The 14,207-nt window shown below is 40.1% G+C and overlaps 1 protein-coding gene across 2 annotated transcripts; it reads right to left on the reverse strand.

Moving 5' to 3' along the window:
- Positions 1-66: 66 nt before the first annotated feature.
- shprh (SNF2 histone linker PHD RING helicase) lies at positions 67-13,682 on the reverse strand. 2 transcript variants are annotated; one of them, XM_041972387.1, is made up of 30 exons: positions 13,571-13,682; positions 11,194-11,787; positions 10,967-11,096; positions 10,657-10,875; positions 10,425-10,503; positions 9,620-9,770; positions 9,399-9,501; positions 9,050-9,309; positions 8,310-8,957; positions 7,939-8,190; positions 7,734-7,812; positions 7,429-7,592; positions 7,011-7,267; positions 6,698-6,819; positions 6,380-6,468; positions 6,065-6,157; positions 5,866-5,973; positions 5,158-5,300; positions 4,900-5,073; positions 4,720-4,782; positions 4,412-4,631; positions 4,122-4,259; positions 3,467-3,568; positions 3,307-3,378; positions 2,757-2,945; positions 2,538-2,630; positions 2,356-2,442; positions 1,842-2,020; positions 676-756; positions 67-574 (listed from the first exon to the last, which is right to left on the reverse strand). In XM_041972387.1, exons 2-30 carry the CDS (start codon positions 11,776-11,778, stop codon positions 478-480), a joined length of 4,977 nt encoding a protein of 1,658 aa, XP_041828321.1. In that variant the 5' UTR covers positions 11,779-11,787; positions 13,571-13,682; the 3' UTR covers positions 67-477. The 2 variants fall into 2 exon arrangements, with proteins under 2 accessions (XP_041828321.1, XP_041828320.1); XM_041972386.1 differs by having other exon boundaries at positions 9,044-9,309.
- Positions 13,683-14,207: the final 525 nt, after the last annotated feature.

The raw sequence follows: 14,207 nt of genomic DNA on the forward strand, positions 1-14,207 counted from the left end.
ATACAGATAGATGGTTTTCTTCCTGTTTCCAAAGAAAGACACAGGATAAACAAAGCTAGTTACATCCTGTCAATAGATTTTTTATTTCCTGAATGTTATGAGTTCACATCAATGTGAATTCAGTGTTGAAACCCATTTTCCACTGTTGTATATAAACACATATAACACCGAATTAACACGATCAACAACACTGTACAGTTGAGTCAATCATGAGAATCAAACGTGCTTAAACGACGAAGAGACCCAAAAACATCTGCTCTACAAAATGTAAAATTTGACTGCAAATATTCTTAAGAAACATGTTGATATACTGTTTGCAATAATTTGGTAAAATATCCCCTTAAAACACATTTCATATTTTCAGGATGCTTATAAGAAAAAAACGGAATGTGCAAAAATCATAGTATCTCTGTTTTGTTTATAGTGAGCACCCTTCGGCTGCTTGAAGGCTTTTCATGTGCAGGTCGTCGTTCAGATTCACTCCAGAGTTTCAGCGTCTTCAGTAAAAAGATCGGCCAGGTCAGCCACTGTCAGTACGGCAGCCTCAGAGTGCTTCATGGCTGTGCTGGTGTGACTGGAATTAAACACAGATGTCATCATTACTTTGAGATTCTCCGCACCCGCAACCCTCTGCATTTCTGATTTAAATGAAAAATCCAGTTACTATCTACAGACCTTTTTTCTGCTGTCTTCAGCATGGCTTGCATTCTCTCCTCAATTGTTGATTTGATGAGAAATCTGTGAACAAATGTTGGTCTGGTGGACAGAAAAAACAGAAATCAAGTTGAATTATGACTCAAATATTCATTTACATCTGCACTTATTTTCCACCGTTCTGGCTACATTATGTCTTCGTTAAAGTTGTTTACTCCAAGTTAGGTCATATTCTACTTCTCCCATCCTCCTGTCTTATCCATGTGTACTAATGGTTCTTCTGCAGGAGAATATTATCTTTATGCCTGGAGATGGCTCCCGGCTCTCTGTTGATGGACAGACCTCTAAGTTAGGAATAGAACTGTTAAACTAAATTCTCACCACACTATTAAAGTATCAACATAAGCATAAACTTGTGCAATGTTGGTTTTAAAAAGTTTAAGTTAAAAAACACTAAATGCTACACCTGTGCAGCCTTCAAAGATGTATATGTGACCTGCACGGGCATTTTATTTTACAGTCCAAAGCAATCTTCATGTTGCTTGTTTATTCTGTTTACCAAACATTTGATCTTTTTTCAGAGAGAAAAATTATTTGTCTTTGATAGACTGGTAACCTGTCCAGGGTGTAGCTTACTCCAGCTTCCCTGTGACCCTGAACTGAAATAAGCAGTATAGAAAATTAATGAATGACATGGTTTGTTTAAGTGAAATAGAAGCATTACCCTTCTTATTGTAGCAAATCAGATTGTAGCATTAAGTCCTATTTTACATACTCTCCTTCAACTTGGAGCAGGGTGCAGAGGATCTAAAGCTGCCAACCTTGATCCCATTAGGAGAATTTAAAGTTATTATGAGGGGGCTGGAAAAAGCTTTGAGTTGCTTTTGCCTTTAAATTAACTCTAGTTCATATTCTGTATTATTACACATCTGTAATTGTAACTAAATGTTGTTTTGTCTGTCCAAAACAAGTCTCTCTTGTAAATGAAAATGCATGTATCATTGGAACTACTTGTTTAAATAAAGTTGAATAAAATAAATAATATTGTCTGAAAGACTATTATCACTTGAACTGTGGCTTAGCAGTTGTCTTAGTATAGGATCATAGGAGGAGAAAAGAAGAAAAAGAAACTACTGACAAGTTTAGAAAACTTAGAGGTTTACAGGCACCAGCTTCCTGCCACTTACTTGGTTTGGCCGATCCGGTGTACCCTGCCTATTGCCTGGAGCTCATGAGCTGGGTTGAGGATTGGTTCAACCAGCAGGACGTGTGTTGCTTCGATGATATTCAGCCCGTTGGAACCGGTGTGGAGAGGAAGGAGGAGGATATTTATCTTCTCGTCATACTTAAAAGAACTCAGATTCTCCTGGAAAATTAGTAACGCACAATTACAATCACAATGGGATCAACAGCATCCACTTATTTGCCTTTTCTTATATACCGTCCTCACCCATGCACATACTAAAAAACTAACTTTAAATAGGTTTCCACTGTAGTGGGCACTACATGAAGGGGACATTTCAATTTCACTCCAGGCAAATGTCTGAAAGAGTCTGATAGGGTTTTGTTAAAACAAGCTGGGAACTATCAGAACTACTGGCCTTAAAATCTATATTTTATTGGCTGGAGTTATTAAGCAAAAAGCAGCTGTGCAGCCACAGCTGTGGTATTCAACTTGTAGAATCAGAAACTAAGTCAAACCTGAAATTTGTGAATGCCATTGATTTGCGAAAAGTCCATGTTATTGTCAAACAAGGCCTTGGCGATGATGTCAAGAACACTCTGCCACTGTTTAAATGACATGAAGATAGAAACCAGGTCAGATCCAAACTCAGTATCACCAACACAGATCAATATAGAGACTAGAAATGGTTTGTAGTTACCGTGGAAAAGACCAGACACTTGGCACCGGGATCAGTCACTTGAATCCTCTTCAGTGTTCTCACTACAGCCTCCACTTTGGTTGAGTGGCTTCCCTTAGAAAGGAAGAGAAAGGTATCAAATCTGTATGAACCATCAATATAATCCTCACATTTTTATTCATAATAAAAAGCAAAATGATTTTCAGCCTGTGTCCCATAAAAATGGCGTCGGTGTCTGACCTTGACTGGTATGTCTTGGTCCTGACTGGATGACTGTGTGGTGAACACATAGGAGATTTCAGTGTGCGATGTAGTCTGCCTACAAATAGCACACTTAATGGCTCGCCGCCTTGAGCCCACGCTGTACTGCTCCACAATGATGGCGATGCACTCATTACAGAAGCAGTGGCCGCAAGTCAGCACTGCCCACTGGAAAAGAGGGAGAAAAAGAAAGGATTGTTTTTTTTTTAAATCCCACTGTCAATATTAGACATGGTATGAGTGAATGAGGATTGAATGAAATCATAAAGCATCTGTTTCCTACAAATAAAATAATTGTTTATGCTGTTCTTACATTTACACAGCATCCCTACTCTAGAATTAGAGGTGTACAGTCGCTGGTCTCCATGGTAACTCAGGGCTCCTTTTACACTAATTAGGAGGGATGAGTTGCAAGTGTAAGCTTGCACTTTAAAATGAAAACTCACCCAGTTTTTTCCAAGTTAGTATAGACTTGAACATAAAGCTGTGTAAAACACAGACATATACACCACCGCCAGTCAACGCTCACCTCCTGCCCCAGCGGCCGGGCACAGATGGGACATGGCTCTGGGTTCAGCCCTCCAGTAGACTTGTCCTGCGACTGCAGTGGGGAATGAGGACAATTTTAGACAACAAATGAACTTTGGAAATTAGCTGTACTTTTTCTTTACGGCTGATTATAAAATGACCTTCTCCAGGTTAGTGAGATACAGAAACTGCCCAAGCTTCTTTTGGAGTTGAGACTTGGCCACAGCCTGGTCGTTGAGCAGTTTCACTCGGTTCTGCTCCACCTGCAAACAAAGACAATCAAGAGAGTACAGAAACTCGGTGAAAGCAGTTAAAGAAGAATATTACATCCCTGAAAACTTTAATTTATAATTATATACCAGCAGTTCCATATAAACCCTAGTCTTGACTAGTTGCCATATCTCCATTCTCAGCGAGGATTAAACCAGCTGTTTTGTGCTTGTATTGGTTCCACAGTGAGGAAAAGTTGCAGATGAGTATGGAACATTTTCACTGCAAGACTTTATATCGAGGCCCATGTTGATTGGAGAAGCAGATCGTAGCATTAACTGTGTTGTTGTCATCATGTCACCATCATTGCATGATTACAAAACAAAAAACTGGGTTACTGAATATTAGTGAGAAAACAATCTTTGACCTTGTCATAAAGATTTATTAAGCAAAACTAAGAAGGTAAACACAGAGACATGTTATTTTAACAGCTTTAATAACAACCAGCTTTTTCTGTTTTAAATGCCAACACAAAGGACGTCTGAACAAAATCCAAAACAAGTATAAGAATCCCGTAACAGCAGAAATATGCGGTGCTTAATTCACCTCATGTGGTTCTATGATGTGCAGTAGTTTGGGTTTCGGCTCATCCGGCAGACGCACACGCAGCCTCTCGGTGGCCATGCCCAGTTCATCGATGGCTGAAACATGGTTGCGCAGCACCATCCAGTATTCATGCAGCACCTGAAAAGAAACAAACCCAGCTTTAATGACAATCATTGTGAGCAAAATTACACTTTCTTGAGTTTTAATGTGCACAATGTTATTTTTCTTATACTTTTCAACTATCAACACAGTTTTTTGAAGGAAATCTTGTCTTATTTACACATACAAACCTTGTACTCCTTCTTCCAGTTCTCAAACAGCTCCATGAAAGTGTTTCCCTCCTCCACGAGCTCCAAACGTTTGGCTTTAGCGAAAGACAAAATGGCTTTCAGCGTGCGCTCAGTCTCACTAGCTGCCCACAGACCACGGCTGGTGGTGGGAAGACGGTCGTCCACAAGGCCATCTTCATCCTCAATCATTTCCTCAAAAATGGCCGTCTGACCTTTCACCCTGTCAAGACGTTTTCCCAATAATACACCAATGTGGTCATGTAATTTGGAAGACAGTCAAAAGAACTGAATAGAATGACTTGACTTACGTGTGAGCAAACAGCTTGGATTCATAATCATTAAAAAGTTCGTCTGCTTTGCAGAAAACACAGCTGAGATCATGGAAAAAGACAAGTATGGCATTAGATTATCAAACACACTGAAAATGTTATGAACTGAATGATATTGGCCTTAAAGTTCTTCCAGACCATAAAATGCTGGTAACTTACTTGTTGAGAGGCAGTCGCATTGGCCTGAGGTGGCAAATAGTGGCTTCATCTATGACTTTTTTTGAAGCTGGACCCTCAAGGCTCTTCACTGCATCTTGCACAGTCTTCTGCGATTTCATCAGATCTTGCATTTGTGTGGTGAGTAGAAATTGGAGACCACAAGCATCCCGGAACCTGCAGGAAACTCAATTTGTTGTTAGCATGTTGGCCCCATGGTGAATGCCAAATGTCCACATGTTTAAAAAAAAAAAGTTTTACTTGTCTGCCATGGAGAGTTTACTGGGTTCTTGCTTGTAGCTGCATGTCAGCTCATTCTTGACGCGGGACACCAGATCATCGTCGGTGGAGCAGCAGATTGCCCTCTGAATAACTTCTAGCCACCAGGGAGAGTTCAGATTGACCTGGAGAAGGAAATGTAAGCAGGTATACATTAACCTGGTCGGTTAATCGTATCACTGGACATGTCTCAGTATACTTGCACAGCAGGATAACCAAGGACTGTGTGCTTAGGACTGTGTGAGAAAACATTCAAGACATTCTGCCACCCAAGTTTCTCTATAGATCATCGTACAAGTAAGTTTACTGCACAGGAATTGTCATTAAATTATTTGAATGCTGATTTCATCCGAGGAGCTTTATGAGTTGACACTGAGTCTTAATCAGTAACAGCTTCTGAGGCATTTAGTCATTTTTGAATGAGAGCAGATTTATTGGGGATTCCTCTGTAAACTGCTAAAATATGGAAATTTGGTCACTGTGTCAATGTAGGAGTTATCTGATCCCCAATCACTTCATCTGGGTGTGTTAGACTGGATTTGAGAGCTTTGATTTTATATGTTCTTCTTTTCTTTCAAGCGTCAACTAAACGAGCTCAATGACTTTGACTAAATCAGTCAAATAATGTATGACCTTGCCTGTTTGTAATCCTACATAGTGCAAATTCTCTGAAAGTAGATGAGTTCTCACTTTTCGCTTCAGCTCTTTGATGTTTTGTAGCACTGGCTGCAGGGCCTGATGGGCATCTGCCACCTCAGAGTCGTATTTGGTCATGTAGTGCTGTCGCAGCTGCTCAGCCTGCAAAGACACAAATGGTTTAAAAAAAGCAATTAAAAAGCTAATAATTTCTTTTTAAAAAATATACATATTCAAATATTAATGGGAGTACCTCTTCACTTAATCGGTGATCTCTCAGGGTTGGAGGAATCCCAGGATGCTTTGCGTTTAGCAGTTCCATCAAGTTGTGGGTTGCATGAAGCCTCTGTTTTACCATGATGGTTAAAAAAAAATACAAACAATTAGAGATTCTTGTCTCAGCTACACACAGGAAAATAAGTAACTTAATCTTTATCCTATGAGTTTATAAGTTTTTCTTTTAATGATTTAATGCAATCAGACATTATTTAGGAGCAGATGTTTTTCTTTTCAGCATTGAAACTCCTCAGAAAATAAAAGGAAAAATGAACTGAATGAGACCATGTACCTGTAACGAATCTGTTTTCAGCCGGCCTTTATGTTCCTCTGATGAACGGAGGACTTCTCTATACATCTCTGCTGCCTCTACAAACTCATCTGCAGGTGAAAAAGTAAAGAGTGATCCTTATTATGTTCATAACATGAAGTGCTAATGAGATGTGCTATAACATATGCATAGCCTCTGTGTGATGAGCTTCAACAAAACATATCAGCACAAAACGTGTGGGGAGATGAAGATGAGATCATGGTTTGTGTTTTGTTTGAACCTATTCCCATGAGAAAATGGGCGAAAGGGGATCACAGGCATAGAAAAGAGGGTTTATACTTCTGATGATGTGGATTCCAGCCAGGCCATTGAGAGCGCACACCAATTGTCTGTGAGCTTCTTCACACTCCACTCGACATTTCTTCTGCAGGGACTTGAGGAGCTCCTCCATTGTCATGGTGCTGGGAGGGGAGGAACGCAGACAAACCCACTTAACAAATCCTCCAGTGCAAATTACAGCTTTAAATAAACACAACTGCAAGATGTTTTACTGACAAAAAGGTTGCTAGATGCTCTGTGGTGCTCTATTTATTCAAGTTAGACTGTTAATTAACTGGTGCAGCTGCTTTGACAAGAGACCTCTTATGTCTACCTTTTCTGCAGAGGCAGGAACTCCCCCCTCACAGCCTGTGGATGGCAGCAGGCCTGCCGCAGCCTCAGTAGTGGATAAAGAATGGTGTTGACAGTACGCCGATCGAGGCTGCCAAGTTTCAGGCTCCAGTCCGAGATCTTCCTGAGTTTGACCAAAGCATCCTGGGAGCAGACCTCGTGCTGGCGGTGGTAGAAGTGACCCTCAACGGGAGAAAAGTGCAACCAGTGGACCTCTTCTGTCTGAGGAGGAATCTGAATCTAAAGAAACAAAAAGAAAACAAAAGAAAATACACAAAAACTTTGGCTTTATTGGTCTTTGAAAGGCACCTGAAAACACTTTGTTCTGAAGAAATTATTCAAGTCTGGTTAATTAAATTTAAGGAAGGCTACAGAAAGATACTGAACTTTTAAACTCCTACCTGATCAATGACGTCTTTTTTAGCCGACCGCCATAAAATCTGAGCAATTACGTTGTACAAAGGTTGCGAGTTTCCACGTCGGTAGGGGCGATAAAGCAGCTGGTCCCACCAGTGTTTTACCCAGTACGGGTCAACTCCGAGGAAAAGAACAAGGCCATACAGATCTAGAAAACAAAATCAGTTTATTAAAAAGGTTTTAATCATTTCTTGGAGTTGAGAGGTAAAAAAGAAAAAAATACATTCACAAAGCATATTTAACTAATGACTTGATTTTGTTTAGGTTTTATTTGTTTAAATGGGATCACCTTCCAAGCCTCTTTGGACAGGAGTGCCGCTGACACACCAGCGGTTGATAGACGCGAGACGCAGAGCCATTTCTGCAGCCTGAAAGCAAAAAAACACAAGGCTGATAAATTAACAGCTTAAATATAATTTTTTTTTTAAAAAAAGAAGAAAAAAAAAAGAAAACCTCCCAGATACAACACATGATTTGGATTTCCTCCAACTCACCTTCGCAGTGGGACATTCGACCATCTGGGCCTCGTCCAGACAGATGCGCCACCACTCCACAGCCACCAGAGGACTGGGTACGGCCATGTAACGCTTCTGGTTGCGGAAGCGGCGTCCGTCTTTGCTGTTACTGTGAGGAATGTCGACGTAGTTGAGCTCAGAGCGAAGCACATCGTAGGTGGTGATGACCACATCCTGCTCTGCGAGCATACGAGGCTGGATAAATCCATGTTTCTTCACACCCTGATAAACCTGACAGGGAGGAAGATGGATTAAAAACCTCAAAAGTTTTGTCGCTATCAGCTTTATGCAACTGCAAAGACAAAGTCACACTATTAAATTGCTGATAAAATATCTACCAAGAGACTCACTAGTACTCGTAGGGAGGAGGACCTGATGTGCCGGTTGATCTCCTCCACCCACTGGTGGCAGATGGAGCTCGGAGAAATGATGAGTGTGGCACCAGTAGACACTGGTTTCATGGCTACCAGGCAGTGAGGGCAGTAGAAAGGTGTAGTTTTAAGGCTTTCCTCTTTATAGTTGACACAATCTGCATGTTGCCACAGCTGACAGTTCATACACTGAACGCGGGCCTTGTAGTCGATGATGCCCAGTTCTCCACAGATACACTCAAAGCGGTAGTCTGGGGTGTTGAAAGGGACTACAGACGCTCTAGTCAGGGTTTCTGCCTCCTCCTGTGAATCAAACTGAGGGACTTCTCCCTTTTTTTTAGGTAGATCGTCAATTTTGGGCACAGCCTGCATGCCTGACTCGTTTTTATCTTGAGACGTCTGCAACGGCACAGCCGAAGTGTCCAGCATGTCATCCGGTTGATCTGCTTTCTCATTCAGACTTTCATCCCACCCCTTTGTTTCAGTTTCCTCTGCTGTAGGACAGTCGGTTGAAGGACTCATATCTTTTTGATCTTCTGAGAGGGAGTTCTGCAGAGCTGCTTCTGCCTTCTCCTTTGCTCGTCTCTGAAACATTTTCCTGGGCGTGATCTCTGTGTTTTTAGAGGTCTAACAAAGACAAATGCAGATCAAGCTCAGACAATACAACAAAGTAATATTTGCAGCATAAAGCATTTGTACTTGAAGTGCTTTACTCTTACAAACTTGGATACTCCTGCTAATGTTTTCTTTGTTTCTTTGTATTTCTTTCCCAGCTTGAATGATCCCGCCAAGCCTCGGCCTTTGACCCGGTCAACCATGCCCTCATCTATGAGCTTTGCCAGCGTCTTCTTGATGTGATTGCGGTTCTTTAAGAGGTCGTAGCCATAGGTGGCGCGAATGTAGGTGAACACAGCGTTGACTGAGGCTCCTTTGCCAGATCGCATCTCCTTTATTGCAGTGAGCAGCATGACACGCACAGCTGCAGAAGGATAAAAAAGATTTAAAAAATGTGAATTAAAATTGAGTCACTGTTTAGGGGTGTTTGAGGGGACTCAAACTGTGACATACTTGGATAAGATATTTTCATTTTTGGCTGAGCTTCAGTCTTGCAGTGGATAACTTTCTTGCTTTCCAGCGGAGGAGGTGGAACAAAGTAATTCACAGATTTTCCCTATAAAACAAAGAAATAAACCATTTTTAGAATAAAATACGTATATTAGAATGCTTTAACACATAATATAAAACAATTGTTCGGTAAGAGGATGATGGTAAAGGACATTGGTCCTTACAACAGGCAGAGTGAGGGCCTCCTGCTTCAGGTCCTGTCGGGTATGAAACAGGATGAGCGCCAGAACTTCTACCGTCTTTCCAAGCCCCATCTCATCAGCCAGGATCCCACCAGGCCACTCAACACCAGCAAGTGGAAATTCTCTAATTAAGCTGAATTAAAGAGGAAAAACAAACAAACAAAAAAAAACAAATACCTGTTTTCATTTTCACAAAATGATGTGATTTTAAAGGCTCATCCACATTATGAATAAATTCATTAATCTCTCCAAAAATCACAATTCTCCATATTTGTGATTTTGAAACATTTTAAAAGGGCAGTGATTTTTTTGTTTTTTTAAAAAACAAAATAAACCAGTTTTAATGGAAGTTAAAAAACAGCAGAAGGTGAGCATAGCTGATTGTACGAAGACTGGAACTCTTTTAATTTCTTTTTGGTCAGTAGTGCTGAAACTTTCCATACACAGGGATATATTTGGTCTAGAGCGCAATGTAAAAGTGCAGATAACCTGCAAGTTTTCTCCTCAAGACAGGGAACAATATTGTTCTTCTGCTGTTTATATTCTTTGTTTGATTTGTTTTCTGAATTCTAAAGGGAGAGCTCAGTGCACGGTACACTCAGTCTGGTTACAGAGCTACCACAGTCCTGGTGAATCCTCACTGACAGGTTCAAATGAGACACAGGCTTCACATACGAGGAAGCTAAATAGTCTTTAACTTAAGTCCATTCCACTTCGTCATTATGGGGTATTTGCAAAGGTTTCAAGATGAAGTGATAATTTAATAAAAGATATCTGGAGTTCTTACCAGCCAGTAAAAGGGTTGTAAAACAACTTCTTGCCACACAAAGTAACCAACTCCCGCCACAGGAAATGCATCGACTGTTCTGTAAAGAAAGAGTGAGTACTGAGTCATCTTTAAAATGTAAAGTAATTCATAACAAATAGAATTAAATAAGTTTTCCAAGCTCAAAAGATTATGATATTGACCACCAGTCGAAATTCAAAATGCAGAAAGGTTTACATGAACTTGAGCGTACCTTTAGGTGCTATGCTCCTGTATTTCTCTCTCCTCAGCATCCAGTTGACAGCCTGACTCTGATAAGGCCTGAGGACAGGAATCAGACCCTTGTGCTGGACATCATAGGGCAACTCCTTGCTTTCTTTCTGGTGCAGATGCCTGACGCAATCGTAGAGCTCCTCCACATTTTGCCTTTCCAGGTCTGTGTCACACTCTTCTTCCTCATTCTCTACAACTTCTACATAGAAAATACAGCAGTAAAATCATTTCTGTGTCCAGGTGGGATGTAAGGGAAATGTCACTGTAAGACTTTGACCTCAGACACCCACCTGGAATGATAAAATCATAGAAATATTCCATCAATTTCTGCATTAGCTGATTTGCTTTCTTCAAACGAGGATTTCCCTCGCTGAGGAACTCTGGCTTTCCAAGTCCAGTTTCCAGCAGATAAATCCCCACCTGCCAAAAAGGACAAAGAGAAGAAGAAGGTAGTATCTTTTTCCATGTGTATATATTTCAAAGTCAATATTCTATCCCATCAGAAACACCTTAATACCTTGACTGTTTCCTCTTTTGTCTGGTGGAAAAGCTGCACCACTCTCCTCTTCTGCAACCAATCAAAGTCCTCCAGTGGGATTCTACTGAGGCTGCACTCTGCAGTACAACTGTCCTCATCGGGCCTCCACTGCAGCCCTGAGCTCTCCTCGCAGCTGCTGTAACTGAGACAGAGCTGCTCATCCATTCTGTGGAGTGTGAAAGCTCTCTGTTCATAGTCAGATGGGAGCCAAGCTGGCTGGACACTGAACTCCCCAATGAGAGCTTTCCAGATGTGGCCCATTTTAAAAGCTGGCAACACAGAGAGTGCCAGGGAAACAGAGGTAGAGGTGTTATCTGAAGATGAGCCAGGAATTTCCTCTGAAAACCGGACAGAGCGGCTGCAAGCAGATTCTATGACATCCTCTACGGTGGAGAGAAAAGAGCTGCTGGGACTGGGGTCGACAGAGAGAAGGGTGCAGGACGGCGTCTGCTCGTCTTCCTGGATCACGTCGTTCTTGCGGTCCTCCAGCATGTTCCATTCCAGCCTCCTCTTGGCTTCTTCGTCCACCCTCACAGGAGGGGCCCTCTTTCTTCGGCTGCTCATGGTGAAAATCTAAATGGAGACCACATGTTTTAAAATGCTAGTAAAATGCTTTCTTCTACTTCACATGCACTTACTCCTATATCAATAACATACAGCAAATTTCTACATTAGGTACAAAAAAGCCAAACGAAATAATTTCCTGGGGTTCAGTTACTGAATATCATGACACACACATCATAAGAAATTATTTCAATAGTAATTTCTTAGAATATTGTGTTATTAATCCAGACATAATTATTAAACATACGCTTATTCAATAACAAAACAATATCAGACAAAATAGAAAAAAGAGCCACAAGAGAACAATGAAGCGGTAAACAGCGACTATGTCCTGCATAATAATACTTCCTGTTACAGAGCAGCGATATGGTCTGATGTTGCTGTGAGCAATGGCTGCCGATTCCTTTCACAGGACGGCCCAGAACTGAGGTTTGTACACACCGGCTTAGCAGATCTGAGCTGAAATGGTTCCAGCAGTGTTAAAGGACTGCAAAACATGTGCAGATATGGACTGATGGACATTCATTGTCCTAACTAGAATTCTTAGGCCTGCTCTAAAGAGGAGAGTATACAGGTTGCTCTGATCCTCTGAGGTTCCATCAGCTGTGTGATTATAAAACATTGCCTTTTGTAACAGTCAAAATGTGAACTAACTTTTTTTTTATTATTAGTATTTGAGAAAGAAACAATATAATGGGTTTACTATTACGATTGTTTTTAATTGTTTGTTTGTTTTGGTCTTTTTCCATCTCTAAGTACTTGACTTACTTACTTATAGGAATTCAAGTGTGTAGTTGTTATTTTTCCTTTTCAGTCTAGTTGTTCAAGGTTTTGAGAAATCAAAATATGTCAAATTTCTTCATAAATATCTCTCCTAGTTTTTATGACCCCTGTTTGGCACAAATTTGGCCCAACAGAATCACAGTGTTTAAGTAATGAGCTTCAGCAATTGTCCTGATGTACAGACAATTTTCTGTATTTTCGAAATCTGAAAATTACATTGTGGTCTTCCGTACAGATTTAAGTTGACCAATGTAATTTTTTAAGGATTTGCCCACAGTCTAACAAAGTGGTGACCTGTTCTCATCTTTATTCTGAAAGCTATTATTTATGGAATTAAATGACAAACGTGTATGTCTGTGTGTGTGTGAGTATACACACACACACACACACACACACACACACACATATATATATATACAATAAAATACCAGTCAAAACACATCACATATGCCCAATAATTTTAAATGGGCAGATGTATCTAAACGTCTGTAGTGTGTGTGTGTATGCGTGAGAGAGAGAGAGAGAGAGAGAGAGAGAGAGAGAGAGAGAGAGAGAGAGAAAATCACTGCTCTGTTTTACATTTTTTGAAAGGTTATAAAAACTGACAGTTAATTACAGATATCACACAAAGCAATTTATGTCAGCAATGGTGGCTAATGACACGCACACTACTTGTGCATTAAGAGCCATCCTTAATATAAACATATCAACCACTTATGACAGGGTAACAACAAAATCTCAAGCAAACATTACATGTGTTTTAATTAACGCTACACTTGCTTACGTAAAATAAACTCCTAGCCAGCAACCAGCGTAATTATTTACATGCTGGATGAAGTTTCCGTTTATAACGTTTCCTCCATATTCTCTCTAAATATGTTTAGTCTATGGAAACATTTAAAGAAAGACTTAAGAAACAAGCAGTGTTACACAATGAAAGCACTTTCAGACAACGTTGTGCGTTTAATTGTTTGAACAAAAATGAGCTAAATTAAAGACGCATATTTACTTCGTTAACTCCCTCAAAAGCCACCCAGCTATTATCGCTGTTTCAGATGTCGGTTCATGTTGATTCAGCTGTTGGAATCACACCGGAACGCATCAAAACACCACACCGTTGAAGTCCGCCATTTTTAAATAGAGGAAGTGACGTCAGAAATAGACGACAGCGTCGGTCAGGTTAAAAAAAGCGCTTAAACGCTAAACGTTTTTTGTTTATTATTATTTTTTCCTGCAAAATATTCCTGATTCCTTACCTTTCTTCCTTAACTTGCAATTATAAAAAATTATTAATACATTTTCAGATGTATTAGGAACAATGTTTTTTTTAATAAATATTTTTCTCATCAAGTAGAAAATAAGTTTTAAGCTTTTACTAATTTTTTTGACCCATCAAAAAATTAGTAAAAGCTTAAAACTTATTTTCTACTTGATGAGAATGTATATATATATATATATATATATATATATATATATATATATATATATATACAAACCCAACGAAGCGGAAGTTGTTATGTTATATTATAGCCACACGGTGGCAGCAGAGCGCTATCTACATTTTTCTGGCTGCGGCAGTCAGTTGCATGTGCATCACATCTGTCAGTGGCAAACACGACGCAGGGGGGATGATTCATGTAAAGTTT

This window comes from Melanotaenia boesemani, chromosome 20 (assembly GCF_017639745.1).
Source record: "Melanotaenia boesemani isolate fMelBoe1 chromosome 20, fMelBoe1.pri, whole genome shotgun sequence".
NCBI lineage: Eukaryota > Metazoa > Chordata > Actinopteri > Atheriniformes > Melanotaeniidae > Melanotaenia > Melanotaenia boesemani.

Excerpts from the sequence above, each read along its gene's own strand:
- shprh (XM_041972386.1), bottom strand. The coding sequence starts at position 11,778 with ATGAGCAGCCGAAGAAAGAGGGCCCCTCCTGTGAGGGTGGACGAAGAA. Across the intron at positions 9,502-9,619 it reads AGGCCCTCACTCTGCCTGTT|GGAAAATCTGTGAATTACTT; the intron begins GTAAGGACCAAT and ends TTTGTTTTATAG. Across the intron at positions 7,813-7,938 it reads TCGAATGTCCCACTGCGAAG|GCTGCAGAAATGGCTCTGCG; the intron begins GTGAGTTGGAGG and ends TTTTGCTTTCAG.